At 38.8% G+C, this 18,010-nt stretch overlaps 2 protein-coding genes across 5 annotated transcripts in view; one reads left to right on the top strand and one right to left on the bottom strand.

Moving 5' to 3' along the window:
* The window catches only part of PIK3C2G (phosphatidylinositol-4-phosphate 3-kinase catalytic subunit type 2 gamma), a 206,915-nt gene that overhangs the window by 22,061 nt on the left and 166,844 nt on the right, over positions 1–18,010 (top strand). For 2 of the 4 annotated variants that reach the window (XM_051784414.1, XM_051784415.1), the window contains 3 exons: positions 6,104–6,174; positions 10,230–10,293; positions 15,143–15,265. In XM_051784414.1, coding sequence (XP_051640374.1) covers positions 6,104–6,174; positions 10,230–10,293; positions 15,143–15,265 — 258 coding nt within the window. Of the gene's footprint in view, positions 1–4; positions 2,514–6,103; positions 6,175–10,229; positions 10,294–15,142; positions 15,266–18,010 lie in introns of those variants that run through there. The other 2 variants (XM_051784417.1, XM_051784416.1) reach the window with 2 other exon arrangements.
* On the bottom strand, positions 4,558–5,539 carry LOC127469764 (uncharacterized). Its single transcript, XM_051784495.1, has 2 exons — positions 5,418–5,539; positions 4,558–5,198 (listed from the first exon to the last, which is right to left on the bottom strand). The coding sequence occupies exon 2, from the start codon at positions 5,193–5,195 to the stop codon at positions 4,608–4,610; it is 588 nt and encodes a 195-aa protein (XP_051640455.1). The 5' UTR covers positions 5,196–5,198; positions 5,418–5,539; the 3' UTR covers positions 4,558–4,607.

Genomic DNA, 18,010 nt, shown 5'->3' with positions numbered 1-18,010 from the left:
TTTCTTTAAGCATCCCTGAGGGAATAAAATTCCACCAATCCTTATACATAACAACTTTCGGTAACAGTCAGAGAGATTATTTGCTTTCCTGAGGGTGCATATATTATTGCTGAACTCCAGGTGAAATGTACTGGGGAACATCTCTGCTTTGCTCCCATATTTATATCTAGTGAGTGACTGCAGAGAACACGACTGAAAAAGACCGAAGGTTACTTTTTCAGAAAAAAAATCGGTTTTGTCAGAGTTTAATGCTGCTTTTTTCAAGTGGTCAGAGAATTCTTTTCCATTGACCTTTCTGTTTTGAAATATAACAAGGGCAAAACTTCTCAAGGTACTGTGTAGAATGAATTAGATTTGGATTCTTGTCATTATCACTGAAAACCAGGGTAGGTTTATAAAAACCAGAATCACTGATGGTGTGCTTGTGCATGCATGATGCGTGTGTCTGTGGTTGGTTGTACCCACGCAGAAACGTCCTTGCAGAAAATGTTGTTTTATCATCATCTCTAAATCCAGGGAGATTGCCATTAGGATTATTTGACTTTAAGCAACCTTGATTACTGAGCTTCAGTGGCACTGACCTGTGCTACTAAATGTGAGCTTTATTCTCAGTGGGCAACCTTGATTTACTTCCAGCCCAAAGTTTGCAGTGCAGCAGAAGCTTTGCTCTGGGCAGTGTTCACTGGCAGTGTGTTATCTCTGTTCACAGATAGTACCAATAACCTGCTTTGCATAGATATGATAATAACCTGAGTCTGTCAATACATGGGTCAGATGAAAGATGTCTAGCAAAAAGAGGGTAGGGACTTTCTTTTAATTTTTGTCATGTGTTGCCACGTGAAACCTCAAGTTCCATACAATATTTTACCTGAAGCATTAAAAAAAAGGACTATAGTGAAGTTGATTATATATACATATTTAACATTTTAACCAGTTTATAGATAAAAGCAGTATAGTTTAGTGCTAATATGTGCTATCCCAGTTTAAATTACTGACATTCTTCACTGCCAGTATTATTCACTTATTTTTGAAAAGCTATTGATTCTCTTTGACATAGCATTGTCTAAAGAAAGTAAATTGGGAAACATGAGACTTTTCATCACCAAGTCACTTCTTCAAATATGATTCAGATCAGTGAATTAACAACTGTTTACTTTCAGTCTAGAGAAAATAGTTGATGTTTGAATATACCTTCAGAATGGGCTGAACAAGTGTCCATCTCATATGTTCTTTTTCATCTCATCCCCATATCACATCAGTAAAAAGAACACGTTCAGTGACCACTGGAATGAGTTTTGTCTTGGGAAAGTGTCTGTTGTACCTTGCTGTCATTTAGCTGCAAGTTGTTGAGGTTAAAGCAGAAGTCACCATGTGCCTGAGATTAGATGGACATCACAGTCCTTTCTGGTGTTAGATCTGTGACAATACATCCTGGGTTAGGAGATGGAAAAGTTCATTCAGCTGCCAAAGGGGCTTGTGAAGAATGAAGTGTTGGTGATTAGATGTAATTATGGACAGGTGAAAGTATGTGTAATGTTGGAAAAGTTATTTACCTTTTCTAGGTCAACATTACTACTATAGATCTTCAAAACTGGAACCTAATGATGTGTTCAGGAGTCTCTTGTGAAGCTTCAAAGCTTGTTTGTGTGCTAAGGAAGTAGAACTCTACACTAAGGCCATCTGCAGGCTGACTCTTGCTTACCTTATATGACCCTGTTGAATTCAGGTTGCATAGTTAAAAATATCTGTCTGTACATGCAAGTTACTATTATTTTATTATTATGCTTAATAACTGATATAAGTGGATACTTTCAAGTAATGAGCAACTTTTTTTATTTTAAACAGACACTTTTTGAACTTTAGCCAATAACTTAATGTTCATAATTCTTTTGTAAATTAAGCTGAAAAACATATCTTTTAAGGTGAACACTTGCTTTCTTTCCTTTTGTGGGAATCTGGCATTCTATTATGAAGTATTCAGAGCAGGAAATTGTCTTCAGATGAGCAATTACAAGCAAGACACTTGGCCATGGGCTTTACATGGAATCACAGGTCCTTCAGCCTAGTGGATGACCTTTAATTTGATTTTGGTTTTTGGAGATATGAGATTTATCAACCTTAACACTCTTGAAGAAAAGTTTTTTAAGACATGAATTTTCAAGATGCACAATTCCTACTAAACTGATATAAGCCTATACAGGGAGCATAAGGTTATAGATTTTATACCATCTAGACAGAGCTTCTGTTGACAGGAGTGGGAATTCTGCACCTTAGAGATTTTTCTCCACACACTGAAATCTTGAGATTGACAGCAAATAGGGAGAAAATCCAATAGTCCTCTTGGGAAGTGGTGGCCCAGTGTACACTGGTTGCAGTAATACTGAATAATGACTACTAAATTTGTTTTGACTTCACACCTGTCCTACTCTGTATTTTAACCCAGGTCTCTAAGAAGTGACTCTTAAGCACAAACCTCAAGTTGCAGTGGGTCAGAAAAGTTAAATTCCTAGCAGGTAGGTGGTGGTTTGGAAGTAATGTTCAGTGGAACAGTGTAGAAGCAGAAACCTTTATCCAGATACCATATCCAGGGAGTGCTCTGCCTGTCCTAGAGACCCATTTTTTCAGACTTATCTCCACATTCTGATTATCTCAGGAAAACCATTAATCTTTGTAATAGAGAGGCAGGAAAGAACACTTACAGGTTCCTAACAAAAGCCTCGATTGCTCCCAGAAAGGGATTTTTGGACTAAAAGAGCCAGAAAGTGATATTTAGTCAGAGGCCCATCATGGGGAGAAGGTGGAGATTTTTCCATATTTAAATGTTTGTAGTTTTCTAGAGGGATTGTGTAGTACTCAAACAGAAGGGATCTTTGTATTTAAGTATCCCTTGAAATTGTGCTACTGAAAAATGCTGCATGTTCTATTAATATGTATAAAGTCTCCTTCAACTCTGTTGCAGTTTGACATGTTTAAACAAGGTTTAATATACTGCAATGCACTGTGGAGGCCAGGAGCAGAGACTGAGCATCCTTGATGCTTCAGGTTTTGGAAATGGTTATGATTACCAGGTAGCATGATTACTAGCACACAGTAATGTCTTTCAGCCAGGTAACTAACAAGCTTGGAAGACAAATTAGCAGTGTTCAGGCCATTAGAAAACGTTCGTTATCTCAAAGAATTTGTGGAACCTACAATAGGGTTTAACTAGGAAGGGTGACATTTTAAGATCTCCTCAGGTGAATTATTGATAAACCCTTTATAGTAACACACAGCTCTGAGAGCTTCAGGCCATGAAGTTACTTCCAGTTACTAATAATAGCAGAGAACATGAGCAGCTCTTGAGGTGGAATAAGCCACAGACAGAGTTTTCCTCCAGCTCCAGGGCATGCTTGTGACAGAGCACTTGTAAAGAAAGGAGAGGTTCTGCTAGCAGGCAGGAATGCCAGTGAGTCTATCAGGACCAGAAAAAACCTAACAGAGGAGACAGATATGGTGCACTGAAAGCTGTAGTATTTATTTCACTTTGGACCCAGTTCTATAGATTTCTTCAGCTCTACTGAAATCTGCTCCAGTCACACTGAAATCAAGGCTCTGACAAAGTCTATACTGAGCTCACAGTAATTTTGTTGCTGCTGTTATCTAAAACATGTGCCTTTGGCCACTGTGAAGTCACAGACTTAGTGTCAGGTTCTGGAAAATAAATTTCTTTCTCTCAGAGTTCATTAAAAAAAGATGTGTAAAAAGTGTTCTTTTAAAAAACAAACTTCAAGACTTTTAAGATTCTTCAACTATCTCAGACAGCTATGCACTACTGTTTATTTTTGTGATATAATGTGCACTTACTCTTGGGGAGAATTTGACCTGTGATTTTTATGATCCTTCTAAATTTTGAAATATGAACTATGTTACATTATAGAAATCTCCACTAAGGTTTTAGTTTAACTAGTGTCATAGAAACGTATATCTTGTCACTCTTCTATATAATAATCAACCATATGTATTCAGATAAATAATTCACATACACCCTGTTGCTGTAGTCCATCACATCCTCTTTGGATCCTATCAGTCACACACTCATGGTTCTTCACAGAGTGGGTGTTCAAAAACAAGAAGTAGGTTCCCAGAAAGGTGGTCAATGCTTCATCACATCAGTCCCTTAGAAAGAGGCACTTGTACAAACCCTTCATAATGGGCTTTAATCCTTGGCCAGTCCTGAAGAGGTGAGGGAGTTGGACTAGATGAAAACTGTAGATCCTGACCAACTGAACTACGTTCTCCTTCCCTTCTTCCTCCCTGCTTCCCCCTCTCCCCTCTCTTCTCCTCTTCCCTCTATTGCATTCCATCACATTCCCTTGTGCCCTTCTTGTAAATTAGAATAACACTGACTAGCTTCCAGTAGGCAGGGACCTCCCCAGACTCCCAAGGCCTTTGCTAGAGGACTTAGGGGATCATGCCATAGGATCCACCAGCTCCTTTAGTACTCGAGAATGAATCCCACCAAGGCCTTGTGGACTTAGAAACATTCTTTGACCGTAACACACACGTGTGCTGGAAAGAACCATGCTGTTTATTGGGTGCAGGAGAGGGGGGATGCTGAGGGGCCAAAGCTACTCAGTGCTGTTGTGTGGGTCCAGGGGAGCAGCAGGGCCAGCTGGACACTCGCCTGCCCTTGGTGGGGCTGTCTCATAGGAAGCACTGGACGTGGGAGCCTGCTGGGAAGGAGCGTTGGAGGGCCCCGGAGCTGCGTCCTGCCTCTGGGCACTCTCAGTCCCCAGGAGGCCTCTTCTGCCAGCCAAGGGCTGTTGGTCGTGGGCCACCCATGCTGGTTGTAGTGTCTCTGGGGGGAGTGCCTGGAAGGCCCACTCGTAGGCCATCACGCTCCGTGCGAGGGCGAGCAGGCTGATCTTGTACTCCTCGTAGTCGCGGTCCCCTCGCACTGAGTACAGCAGCTTCTCCATGGGCTGCCTGCACACGGGGCAGTTGTGTCTCGCCATGGCCCACTGCCAGATGCACTGAAAGCAGAATTTGTGCATGCAGTAGGTCACGTAGGCCGGCTCCTTCATGTGCTCCAGGCAGATGGGGCACCAGGAGTCTTCTACTGCCTCCAGCGGTCCTGCCTGTGGCGGGTGGCTCAGGCTGCCACCACTTTCAGCACAGCTGCTCTCCCCCATGTCTTCTTTGGCACCTGATGCCATGTCCTGCCAAGAGAGACATGCAAAGTGCTGGAGCTTATCTGGCAGGAGGGGCACTTGGGATCGCTCGGGATGTCAAGCTGCTCCCTCTCACCAGCGCTGCAGCAGCGGGGACACAAGCAAAGGGAGAGAACCTGGCCTGGGGAGCAGTGGAAGAAATACACAGGTCCTTCAAGAAGGAAAGCCTCCCAGCTGCTCAGGGTGATGTTTCCCCTCCCAACCCACCTCTACTGCTGTGAGCTTGTCTCCTGGGTGCCCCCGCTGCCTGAATGTGCCATGGCTGGGAAAAATCCTCCAACAGCATCAAGAGCTGCAAGGAGCAACTCCCAGAGACAAGCACCAGCACCAAAGGTCTTGCCTACCACTCCAAACCTCACAAATTTACTCAGCTTGAGTTTAGGGCATGAGCTCATTTAAACAGCAAGAGATTCTGGGTCATCCGTGATGTCATAATCCATTGCTAGGTAGATCCATCATCTAATTGGATAAGTAATTGGTGATGTCAATAGTGCATCACTTGGGCTAGATTATCACTCATGGTCCCTACCAATTGAGTTATATATCCTCTCCTCCCTTGTATTTCACTGTATTCCATTCCATTTCCCTGTGCCCTTCTTGTAAACTGGAATAATGTTAATTAGCTTCCACTCAGTGGGGAGCTCCCCAGATTCCCGAGACCTTTGCTAGATGACTCTGGGAGTACTGCCATAAGATCTGCCCCCACTGGTACCTCTATAATACCACCCAGTGTACGAGAAGTATGATAAGATATTCACTAAATAAAATTTCAGATTGAAACATCTTGAACATACTTAAGAACATGCTGACTTTGGAAAATACAGTGCAAATCTCTCCAACATACATGCTTCTTGTCAGAATGATATATCTCACTATACACCTCTCTTCCACAGTGTGGGGATGACCAAAGAAGGTTCTGTATGAATCAGCTGTTAAGAGACACTTCTGCCATGAGACTGACTCGGTAAGCTGGTATTTAGCAGTATTTATGTTTGCAATTGTTTGTATTTGCAGTGAACCTCCTTGCCCCAAAGGATAGTTCCAGAAGTACTGGAGACAGGAATGATACCAAAGAGGAAGACAGTTGTCTCAATATTTTAGACTCTTATTTTGAGACCTTAGTGCTTGTTCAGGAAAAATCAATAATCTCTTTTAGATCTGTGTAATTTTTCCTCATTCTCTTCCTTTCGTGTCACTGAAGTTTTCATTAGAGATTTCATGTTTCCCAAAGATTCCCATGATTGAAGGTGTCATAATTTTTGAGATTAAACACTGTAAAAATAATAGGCTTGCTCTTCATTAGGTCTGTATTTTCACAGTTGAGTGATCTTCTAAAATTTTTTATTTAATTTTTTTTTTATGGAGGCTAGCTATGACAAGCTTTTAACTTGGCACTCAAAGTGCATCTGGCTCTAAAGCTAATCTGGGATGGACAAGCACTAAATGAGAGAGATTCCTCATTCAACTTTCATTGTATTCTGTTTCATACTTTCAGATAAAGAAGCAGTTAACACTTTTCGTGATGTTTTTTGTCTATGTGTTATCAAGTACTTTGCCAGCAATGGTAAATGCCACACTTGGAGAAAAATATAGAGGTAGTGACTTGTTCATGGTACCTGGTGCTTGCTGAGGACCCATCTGGTTTCCTGGGACTGCGACCTAAATTTCCATTCTGATCCTTGCTATAAAGTATTTTAATGACGAGTCTATGAACTTTAGGACCACAGAGAATGTCTGCAGAACAGGATCACTTACTATAGGTCCCCCTGAGCCCCCTTTTCTCCAAGCTAAACAATCCCGTCTCCCTCGGCTACTCCTTGTAACACTTGTGCTCCAGACTCTTCCCTGGCTCTATTGCCCTTCCCTGGATATGCTCCAACACCTCAATGTCCATCTTGTAGTGAGGGGCCCAAAACTGAGCACAGGATTTGAGGTGAGGCCTCACCAGTGCAGAGTACAGGGGGACAGTCACTTGCCTAGTCCTGCTGGCCACAGTATTGCTGGTACAAGCCAGGATGTCGTTGTTCTTGGCCACCTGGACACACTGCTGGCTCGTGATCATCTGCTGTCGACCAGCACCCTCAGGTGCTGTGCCACTTTCCAGCCACTCTGCCCCCAGCCTGTAGTGCTCCCTGGGCTTGTTGTCATCCAAGGGCAGGACCTGGCACTTGGTCATGTTGAACCTCAGGCAATTGGCCTCAGACCATCAATTCAGCCTGTCCAGATCCCTCTGTAGAGCCTTCCCAGCCTCCAGCAGATCAACGCTCCCACCCAACTTGGTGTCATCTTCAAACTTGATGAGGGTGCCCTTGATTCCCTTGTCCAAAAGACTGATAAAGATATAAAACTGAACTGCCCCAATACTGAACCCTGAGGAACACCACATGTGCCCAGCTGCCAACTGGACATAACTCCATCCACCACAATTCTCTGGGCCTGGCCATGCTTAGTTAGGCAGCGTGGTATACACATTTTAGAAAGGGATAAACAGCATTTTAGAAAGGGAATCAAGCATGTCTTCAGTAGGTGGTGCTACCAGGGAACTGAGAAATTAATACTGTAAGTATGTGGTATAAACTTGACATCTTCCTCCCATGTAGACTGACTCTCTTAAGTTGTTTGTACTTTTCTTATTTATTTTCTTTTGAAGACTATTACCTTGCTAAAAACTGCCCTCAACATCAAAGATGTACTGAATGTTCCTGGGTTAGCATTGCCATATTTATACACAGCTATCAAAGCTGTACAAATAGGAAGTATGTCTGTATGATAACACACCTGTATTATTATCTAGCAGACAAAGATATTCAGGATAGCATTGGTAGCAGTACTTCAATCATTGGTACAAGTTGCTGAATTAGTTTCCTAATAATTATGTAAAATTATGGCTACTTTATACAGAAAATTCCCTAGGGAAGAATAAACTGATGGAAAACACGCTAATTTTTTAAACTATCATTATAACTAATGAAATTATTCTGTAACCTGCATTTAGGCCAAGTATGCTAATGAATATGCTTACCTGGATGTAAAAAATCAACAAGGCAAGCTCACATGTTCAGAACTACTTTCGAGCTGGGCAATACTATGGAAAAGATGTTATGCCTGGAGATTTGGTCAAAGTAGAGCAACAACTTGTATTAGCTATGATTTAACAGGATTACAGGAGGAATTGCCAGGCAGCTACTCCACACACAAAAAGCCTGGTTAGATAAAGCTAGTGCAGATTGGAAAAAAAAAGCTGTAAAGGCAGAACTACCTTTAGGAGGAAGTGAATAGTACTGTCTGCAGGGAAATGCACCATGGTATTGGCACAGGGAAGGCCACCTAACATTTCTCTATGATTATTTCAGTGCAGTGATCCTCCTTGTCCTGCTGTATAGATAATGGAAGCCTAATCATGTACCTTGAAACCTGTACTTTAAGGCCCTGCTTGCAACCCTCATCTCTGATTTGTCAGCCCAGCTGAGATACATGAGGACACACACAATTTCTCTGTAAACAATAGTCCATTTGCTCTGAAGAAATCAAAACCCTTTTGTGACTTTCAGCTACCAGACTGCAATGGGGGTAGGAGACTGGGGGGGATTCCCTTCTAAGCCTTCTGAAGAGGGAGAACCCTGACAGAAGATGATTGGGGGATACAGGAATGCAGAAAAGTCGAGAATAAAGTAAAGAATAGAGTAAAACAAATAATGCTTTCTGCATTAATTGCAGCTGAAGGTAGTTCAGTTGCAATTGAATATAAATTACAATTTCCACTTTTTCATAAAAGCATGTGCAAACCCTAACTTACCTCTGATGACCATCAAGGCAATAATGTGTCAGTAGGGTAGGCAGGGTGTAAAAGTGGGGATTAGGGTTTCCATATCCTTTCCTGATGATTTGACCCTAGAGAGGAGGCTGACACAGAAATGCACCTGTGAGTCAGACATTAGCTTTGTCTCATAGGTACCTTTTTTTGGTTTGTTCCAGCTGACAAATAATCGACAGCCAGAATTTCACAGTGCTCGAAACACAGAAAATTACACAAACGCTTCCTAAAAGCAAAACTCTGATTTTTAGTTATCTTTTGGTGATAGCACTTGGAGCCTGTGATCCTGAAATGGTGAGATTTACAGCTGAAGCATCAGTCCTGGAGTTCAGTGTAGAAAATGTACGCTCCTCTTCATAATCCTAATTAATTTAGCGAAGCTTTGCTAAGATGCAGCAATCTGCTTGTGCAGAATTTGTGGTAATTTGATGTGTAGCATGACAAAGGTGTGGAACCATAGAGTGGCATAAGTCTGTCTACAGAAGTAAAACAAATTCACAGCTTAGGTAAGGCTAAAGAAAAGGCAGTTGCTGAAACAGTTTGAGAATGTAAACTTGAGAACTGTATGCAAATAAAGTTTAGTGGGCTATGTAGCAATGGTTTCCCTTTTTATGACACACGGTTTTATACTTGTGATTTAGTATGGATTTTTGAAATGTAGAGCTTTTCCAGATGTTTTGCAGATTTTTTTACCTGATTCTCAGCAACTTTAGTCTGTGAAGTGATTGAGAAAGAAGGCATTGAGTCATAAAATCATTTAAGTTGGAAAAGACCTTTAAAATCATCAAGTCTAGCTGTAAGAAAGTAGCACATGCTTAAGTTCATCCTTCTTCAAGGTAGTATTTAAGCACTTGCTTAACCTTAAACAGTAAAATAAATGGGATGTGAAGTTCAGTAGATACTGAAATAGCAAATCACTTCTTGGAGTTCTTTAACTTGGGAAACTTGTATCCTCCATGTATATGTAGATTTTTTGCATCTAGCCTTTGTGGCAAATAACTACCAAAAAACATGAAGATACAGACTCAATTACATGATGTCTGCATACACACTTGTCCTTATTTTATACCAACATAAAAACACTGTCAATTAAGCTATTCCAGACTTACAGAATGTGAAAGGAAAAAAAAAAGGAAAAAAGACCCAAACCTGTTCTCTTTACCTAATTGTTATTAACTTGATGTTGGTTTTTTTCTGATTTCCAGGCAGAACCTTTTCTCTGTTATTATGAACTATAGAGATCAAGTGGAATATCTGTTGCAAAATGAGGTATTTTTCTCAGTTTGTTATACCAGAAAAGCATTAACTTCTATGTGAAAGGTATCTAATTATTAATCTGTCTCAGATGCAATTAAGAAAGACTTTTAATTAAGGCTGTTTAATCTGACTTTGAAAGGATATAAATTCTCTTAATAAAACTTGGCTTGAAGTTAGGAAGAAGGTGCTACAAATTTAAAATATCAAAGGTGACCGTTTCTAAGCGTCAAGGAACCTGTAAATAAAACCAGGATCATTTGGGTTGACAGTATAATATTTGAGATTAGGTATAATGCATTATATGTATCTGCAAAATTTGTCCCTGATTTTCAAACCCACAAACCTAATGTTTACATATTTAGGATATATATGCAAGCATGTGATACTTCGAAGGATTAGGTTTAGACAGCAAAACTCCCATGAGATTTTATTTTAAAGCATTGTGGGCTGCCAATTGAATGCTACATCCTTAAAGGAAAGATCTCTTAAGAAATCTTCTCTGCTAACCAGTGCTTTCAGGACAAGTGTCTAGAGGAAAAATTGAGTCATACCTTGGAAGAAACCTCGTGGTTATTTGATCTGAATTTCAGATTGTCATTATAACTGACTTTCAAGGGTTTAAAGCTAGAAAGAAAACAAAAGGTGTTGGTAAAATCAAAGAATAGTGATGTAGCATGGAGATATATTCCAGAGTATCCCTTCTAGAGTTATAACTCACTATGCTAAATTATGGATTTCTTTGAAATGTATGTTAAAACATAAAATTATTATTTTGTTTCAGAACTCTGTCACTTATGTTTAAGTCCAGATTTTAATCTCTCTGGATATTCTTGATCCATGGGTATTTCTATTTTGAATTGCCAGAAAACATACACCTGCATATAACTGTGTGTACATGCACACGCTATATATAAATGCACATCTACATGAATACATAAATATATATCAATAAGTATGGAACTAAATATATAGAGATAAAAATATTATATTTTTATGTAAGTCTTTGATACTTTTTCAAAATGCATGCAAATTTATAAGCTTTTGAACTGTGCCTTGCTACAAAGTAAAGCTCTGGGCCTGATAACTGTGTAGGTATTCACTGAATTTTCCTTTGTAAGCAACGTCTCAAAGGAAAGTATTTAGTGTATAAAATGTGATGCAGCCATAACCATTTGGAAAATTGAGGTCCCCAAGCTGAAATGTGCATATATATTTCCTTACTGAAGTAGACCCATCAGGGTAATTATTTACATTCACTTGAAATTTTAGGGCCTAAAGTAAGAAGATTCTAAATTCAAAGAAGGCTGTAACCTCAGCATTAATGAGACTTTGCAATCCACCCTCTGCAACTGATGCTGTGTAGATATTCCTCAGACCTATAATGAAGCACTCTTAAATTTGTTTTTGCCAAAGATTTTTACCTTGAGTAAGCAATTTCTTGAGATCATTAACTTTTTATAAAGGGAAGGAAGTACATTTTTCAAATATTCATACTATCTAAAAAATATGTGTGTGTCTAGAGCTAAACTTCTCTGTAGTTAATTTTTTTTAATAAGGTCTTGCCTACTCTGGGACACTCAATAAAGTTCATATGAATTGCTTAAAAGAGCAGTATTGCAAATTAATTATATGGGTCAGATCACCATGCAGAGGTTTTCATTCAAAGGCATCAGCATATGGAGCTTTTTCAAACCTGCAATAATTAAAACTAGTGTTATTGATTTGTTTTAATAAGTGGCAAAAAAATTATGGAGCTGTAATGTAATAACTTACAAATATGTGGTAAAGACAGCAAAAAATGAGCACCCTTTTTTTTGGCCTTTGAATCCTTGATTATTTATTTTCTCTAACTTCTTACTAGATTCCTTGAAGAAGGTTTAAAATTCGGATCTTTATAACTGCCCCACATCCCAAGGCTGCACCGGAGCCGTTATGTTGATTTTTAAAACTAGCACTTGCAGCACTGGGAGGGTTGTTGTCCTTCTCTGATTCACCTCAGTCCACCCTCAGCCCACACTGAAATTTAAGGCAGTGGGAGTTACTCACATACACCAAATTAAGTGCACACGTACCTGCTGAAGTTCTGTACTCAACTGGAAGTTCCTTAAGCATTGGTTTTAATCAGACAGATCTTGAGATTCTCAATTAAAAAAACAAATCAACAGTATTTTGCACATTTATCTGCATATTTCTAAATTTACTTGTTCAAAGACTTGGAGACACCAACACTTCTGACTTATGTGACAAGCCCACTGTCATTATTAATAATGGTAAATAAATGGAAAAATTCATTTTAAGATGGATAATGCCTCTATAAAACAAAAATGAAAAAAAAAAAAAGTAAGGTATTTGGCACAGGGAGGGGATTGGTGCTGTTAGAGTTGAAATGTAAAGAGGGTTCCCAGAGTCAACCAACCAGCCCTTTTGATTGCCCTGATAATCACTTGACATGCACTTTATTTAAAAACCTATTCAGAATGTGCTGTTGCTGTAGTGAAGACTTTGTAAATTTTTTATACAGAATGTAGGAGTTCTAGAATGAAGTAACATTTTTTTAATCATATAAATAATTGAAGCACCAAAATATCTTTCTAAGGTTCTGCTGGAATTTAAATACGTAGAGGCAAAAATAAAAAAAAAATTACAAGTTGCTGACTGTAATTGGAATTTCAGAAGACGTGAAACTTCTGCAAGAAATTAATCTCTGTCTTCCCTTTCTTGGGACAGAAATCGATGTCCTACTCTACATATGAAAAAGGAAAGCTCTTTACATGGTCATGTCCCAACAGAGAAACAGTGTGAAAGAAGTCACCATTCATATTATAGATTATTACATAATTTTTTTATATGCTTACTCTCCTTCATCTGCAATATGCTCTTCAGAAATAGCTACCATAAAAACAATGTGTTATAGTATACTAGCTTCTATAAATATTAAGTTCTTGATAATTTACCTATAAAGGGAATAGCATATTAAACAGAAATTGATAGATCCCTCAAGGTATCCAGCTCTCTTTATGGAATAGTATGTATATGTACAAAAATATATAGACTGTGGGTTTGGTTTAATTTTTTTTATTATTCCCTGTCCAGAGAGCTGTTTCTCTACTCAAGGATTACTTTTGTGTGTGCCCATTGCTTGTGTACTGCTCAGTAATTGCCCTGCATAAATGTATTTACAAGCATAAAATCCCATGTTCTAATAACTCATAACCCCCCCCCCCCCCCGTGAAGAGGAAAGATGCTAAATTAAAATGTATTTAAATTAAGTGCTGAATTAGAATTATATTTAATATTCATTAAAAACTCTACATAGTAATTAAATATATATATGTACATGTGTTTAAATATAGACAGACATTTGTCAACAACTCACAGTAAACCAGCATGTATAAAGCTTTGGGTTTGTCAGTGTTACACACAGTAGCAAAGCCATGCCATTTTTATGGGTTCCTACTTCAGCTGGCAATATATGCATGCACAGAGAGTAAATCCTGCAAGAGTTCAGTTATAAAAACCTACGTGGTAAGGAAGAAATAAAAAAGAAAGGAAATGTCCTCTTTGTAAATTGATAGAACAGCCAATCACCTTCAGACCAAAGGAGAGTCTAAAGTTCTCAGGAGATCACAGTCAGCCAGAGCCTTTTCCTCTCTAGAACCTGCAGTATGAAAAGGCATTGCTGTCCTTAATTACTAAAAAACCCCAACAACTTATATTTAAAAGAATCTGATCACCAAATATTTGAGGATATTTTACGTAATTCATTCCTGCTTTAGTTCTGCTGAAGGCAGATAATGTGGAATTAGTCACCTCAATATATTTGTATATTTATTTGTATTAATGAGAGGTGTTAGCCTTCTCGGTACAGTCTGCACATGGACCTTAAGCTTGAAACCAGAAAGTTCATCTTGGAACAGTTTTTCTTTTTCAGGCATGAAATGGATGAGTTAGAGAAATGGTTTTATCGGTACATAGACATGCTGTAGTGCGCTAAAAGGAACATTTATCAGTACAGAAACATGGAGAATATTTATAGGAGAGCTTCTGTCTGTTCAGAGAATGTATTTTAAGGTTTAATGAAGTGATAGAACTATGCAGGAAACCCATGAATTTTTATTTCTTTATTTATTTTCCTGAAATAGAGTACCTGATATTTGAAGATTACATTTTCCTTCCTTTGGGATCCAAATTTTTTTTCCTTGAATTCCCCCAAGTATTTCTGAGATTATCCATCTAGGGATTTTTTTTCATATGGTAATATTTAAAGGTCTAAATTTATGATCAATAGGATTTAATAGTTTTAACTGTATGTATTTTTTTGCAGAAAGCTAGTTGCAGAAGTACTCAGTCCACAGGTGTCAGATTATGCAGCCTCCCACACAGTCACTATTTTTAGGAGGAACATGGCTGTTTTCCAGCTCTCACAGAGATGGGTAGGAGACAATAGTGAGGATAAATTCAGAGAATCATAAAACCTCAGAAAGCTTGTGAATCTCTTGGGTTCAGGCTTCCTCAGAAGTTTCTTTACAGTGCTTCTACACCCGTGATGTTCGACAAACCAATGTTTTGCCTTCAAATCGGTCCTTAATACCAAACTTGTTGCAGTTTTCAACAAGGAAAATAATTATTTTGCGGAAAATAATTGGACTTCAACAAAAATTACTGTCTCCTTAGGAAACAGTTGGTCATTAGTGATTTCAGTGTAGCCAGATTAATGCACGGGGTGTTTGAATTTTGCTTGAGCAGATACGATTTTCTACACATTCACTGGCATGGTAAGGCATTTATGGTAAGGCATTTCTGATAAATGCTTTGAGTCTACTGTTTGCCTTTTTTTTTAAACTTTCTTTGTTGTCAGCAGCATAAAGTTGATCATGTGATTGAAGCAACTAAAGCAATCTGCAGTGTCCTCTGCTTTGTGGAAACCAGAGACATTACTGATGCAGTCAAGAAACTCAGTGCGTTGCCACTTGTGAAAGCACAGGTAAAAGAAGCACGTTGATGTCCTGTTTTTCTCCTTGAAACAGAAACTTGAATGGGTATCACTAATTTTTTGATTGATCAAGTCCACTTACTGTCTTGCTACATGTTTTCCCTTTGACAAATATTAGGTAAGAGGCACTACAAAGAAGGAAAAGAATGGTGACTGTGCGACAGAAGAGCAACAGAAGACTTGTTTTGTGTTTAGCTGTAACTGATATTCTCTTCTGGTTCTTCTTTCTAGTTCCTACTGAACATTTGTAGTTCCTACAAATCTCTGCCTCGCCACATCACCTATTTACCAAATTGTGATTTCAATGTGTTAGATTTTTATATTTTAGTGTAGGTTGTTAGCAACAATAAAAAAATAGCCCAACCTGTTTTTCTGTAAATGTCACCTGAATTTTGAGGTTATTTTCAGATTGAAATGTTTCTGCTATTATGCAGAAAAGGACCAGCATCATACAGTCCTGATTTTAACTGAAATACTCTTAAAACACAGAAGTGGGTTTTCCAGGAGTTTCTGGAACTTTCCCTTTTGTTCCAGTTTCTGAACTGGGACTTTTTAGGGCAGGATCTGTTCTCAGTTTTGACATCATCAGCTGCTTTGGTACGACCTCAGACAAGTCACTATGACCTGATTTACACAAGTTCTGAGCACCCAAAAATTCTTCTGAAGTCAGCATCTTGAAGATGCAGGTGCTCAGCAAATTTGAAAATCAAGCCATTAATCACTTGGATTTAGTCTGGTATAGTCATAAGTCATGCTAATTCTTTCAAACTGTAATGAAATTCCCTCTTCACACTTTTTAAAAAAGATTAAGAAGTTACTAAGAAATTTTCTTCTTTCCATATGTGGTCTTTTGTCATTCTTTCTCATGGCAAATACTGTTTAGAAAAACATGCCAGACTGGGTGGAATGTTTGTGTTCAGAACGTTACCTCCTTACAAATTTTTATTCTTTCTCCTTAGTATTTGTTGGGTTTGATTTTGTTTTTTTTCTCATGGCTTGTGATATGTGTAAGAACACCTATGACAGGGAAGTAAACAACGGGATAATTAGTATTAACTGAATTAATTAGTGAGCGTTAATTAGAAACATGTCCAGCTAAATAAGTGGAACTTAATATGTCTGATATGCTGTAAGACTAGGAAAAGTTAGTGTAATTCTTTTCATAACATTCCTTGTGTCATAGGACTGATTCTGTACTGTCATCTATATACACTTACTCTTAGCAGGTTCAAACCCTCAAACAGTCACCATCGTATAGAGGCAAACTTCTTCCTGACAGCTGAAAAGACTTCCCAAAGAGCAGAAAGTATATTAGTTGAAAAGGCTCCGGTGATGTTCAGAAAACCTCTTTTCTTAACTCTCTGCATTTTTAGCCTCTGTTTATTCCTCTGAGATGGGGCCAGGGGGAGGGAACAGCTTCCACCTTAAAGTACAGGACCCAAGCAAATAGTCTCTAGAACATCAGTGTAGCTCTCTGCAGGTCTGGGTTGTAAGTAAATTGTAAGTAAATCCCTGCACCATGTTTCTGGAGCAGAGGAGACAGATTCCACAGAGCTGATGCTGCATGTCCCTGGGCAGAACCAGCTGAGGCCTTCTGGTGTTGGTTATATGGTGTTGGTGCTGTGTCTCTGAAGGCTGGCAGGTGTTCTGAAGGACCAAGCTGCAAGAAACAACACAGCTTTAGGGTTTTTGTTTGTTGCTCAGACCTGACCAGCTGATTCACTTAAACCTCTTCCCTTGCTTCCTTTCTAGGTCATGACTCACTGTAAGTCTTGTTTCTATAGCATCCTAAACATTTTCATGTCTGCTTCAGCATTCAATTATTAGAAGTCGCTGTTGGGGATAAACTCCTGCATAAATGGGTCTGCACAGCACACATTTTATGGCATGTTGTGGAATTAAATGGAAAAAGTGTATCTCCACTTAAAGTTTTTCCTGTATATAAGAGGGCAAATACAGTAGAAAAAGAGATAAAAGAAGTAACAAGGGATTCATGTGGTCTACTTTTCAGTTAAACTCCAGACTGTCCTGAGAAGCATCAGGATGATCAGCATCTTCTCCTTAAGAAAAGTATTTTGCCAACACAGAATCTTTCTTAAGAGATAGATAAAGAGCTAGGTCCAGTTAAAATATAGAAAGGACAGTAATAGAACTTCCCTGTAGAAAATAGAAAGCAGAAGAACTGTATTGGGACTAATTTGCTAAAAGATTTTTTTTTTTTTTTTGAGGTAAGAAGAATTTAGTGTATTTTCTCTTTGAGTGTTTGGGTCAGCTCTGTGAACTCAACATATAAACTGCCTCCTATGACTGGCTTATATATACTGCATATCCCCATTTTCAGCCCCATCCTCTCTGAATTTGAGCAGAGAAATAGATACAGTGGTCAAAGAGCCAAATCAGTTCCTATTACTGTGGCTTGTCCTGGACAGTCAGAAAACCCCACCTCATATCATGAAAAATAAGATAATGGGGTAAAAAACAAAGAGTACAGGTCATCTTTTTCAAGTGTAAGGTCTCTGTTGATGTTCGTGTTTGCTTCTGATTGTCTTCAGAATCAGTGTTATTCAGAATTATTTTAGAGATGAAGTGATTGCTACTAGGCAAATAATTGAATTATGAGCTTATCTATCCTGCTATAAAAAGAAACAAACAAAAAGCCACTGCTCTGTGTTCCTCTTTTGCTGTTGCTCATTCTCCAGCACGTGTCAAATTTCCAACTCCACTGTACAGACACTC

This window comes from Manacus candei, unplaced genomic scaffold, assembly GCF_025592945.1.
Source record: "Manacus candei isolate 608988 ecotype Guabito, Panama unplaced genomic scaffold, ASM2559294v1 h1tg000018l, whole genome shotgun sequence".
Lineage (NCBI taxonomy): Eukaryota > Metazoa > Chordata > Aves > Passeriformes > Pipridae > Manacus > Manacus candei.
This window is presented reverse-complemented; position numbering and strand designations above follow the sequence as displayed.

Bases quoted from the DNA above. Each gene is read 5' to 3' on its own strand.
- LOC127469764 (XM_051784495.1), bottom strand. From the start codon at position 5,195: ATGGCATCAGGTGCCAAAGAAGACATGGGGGAGAGCAGCTGTGCTGAA.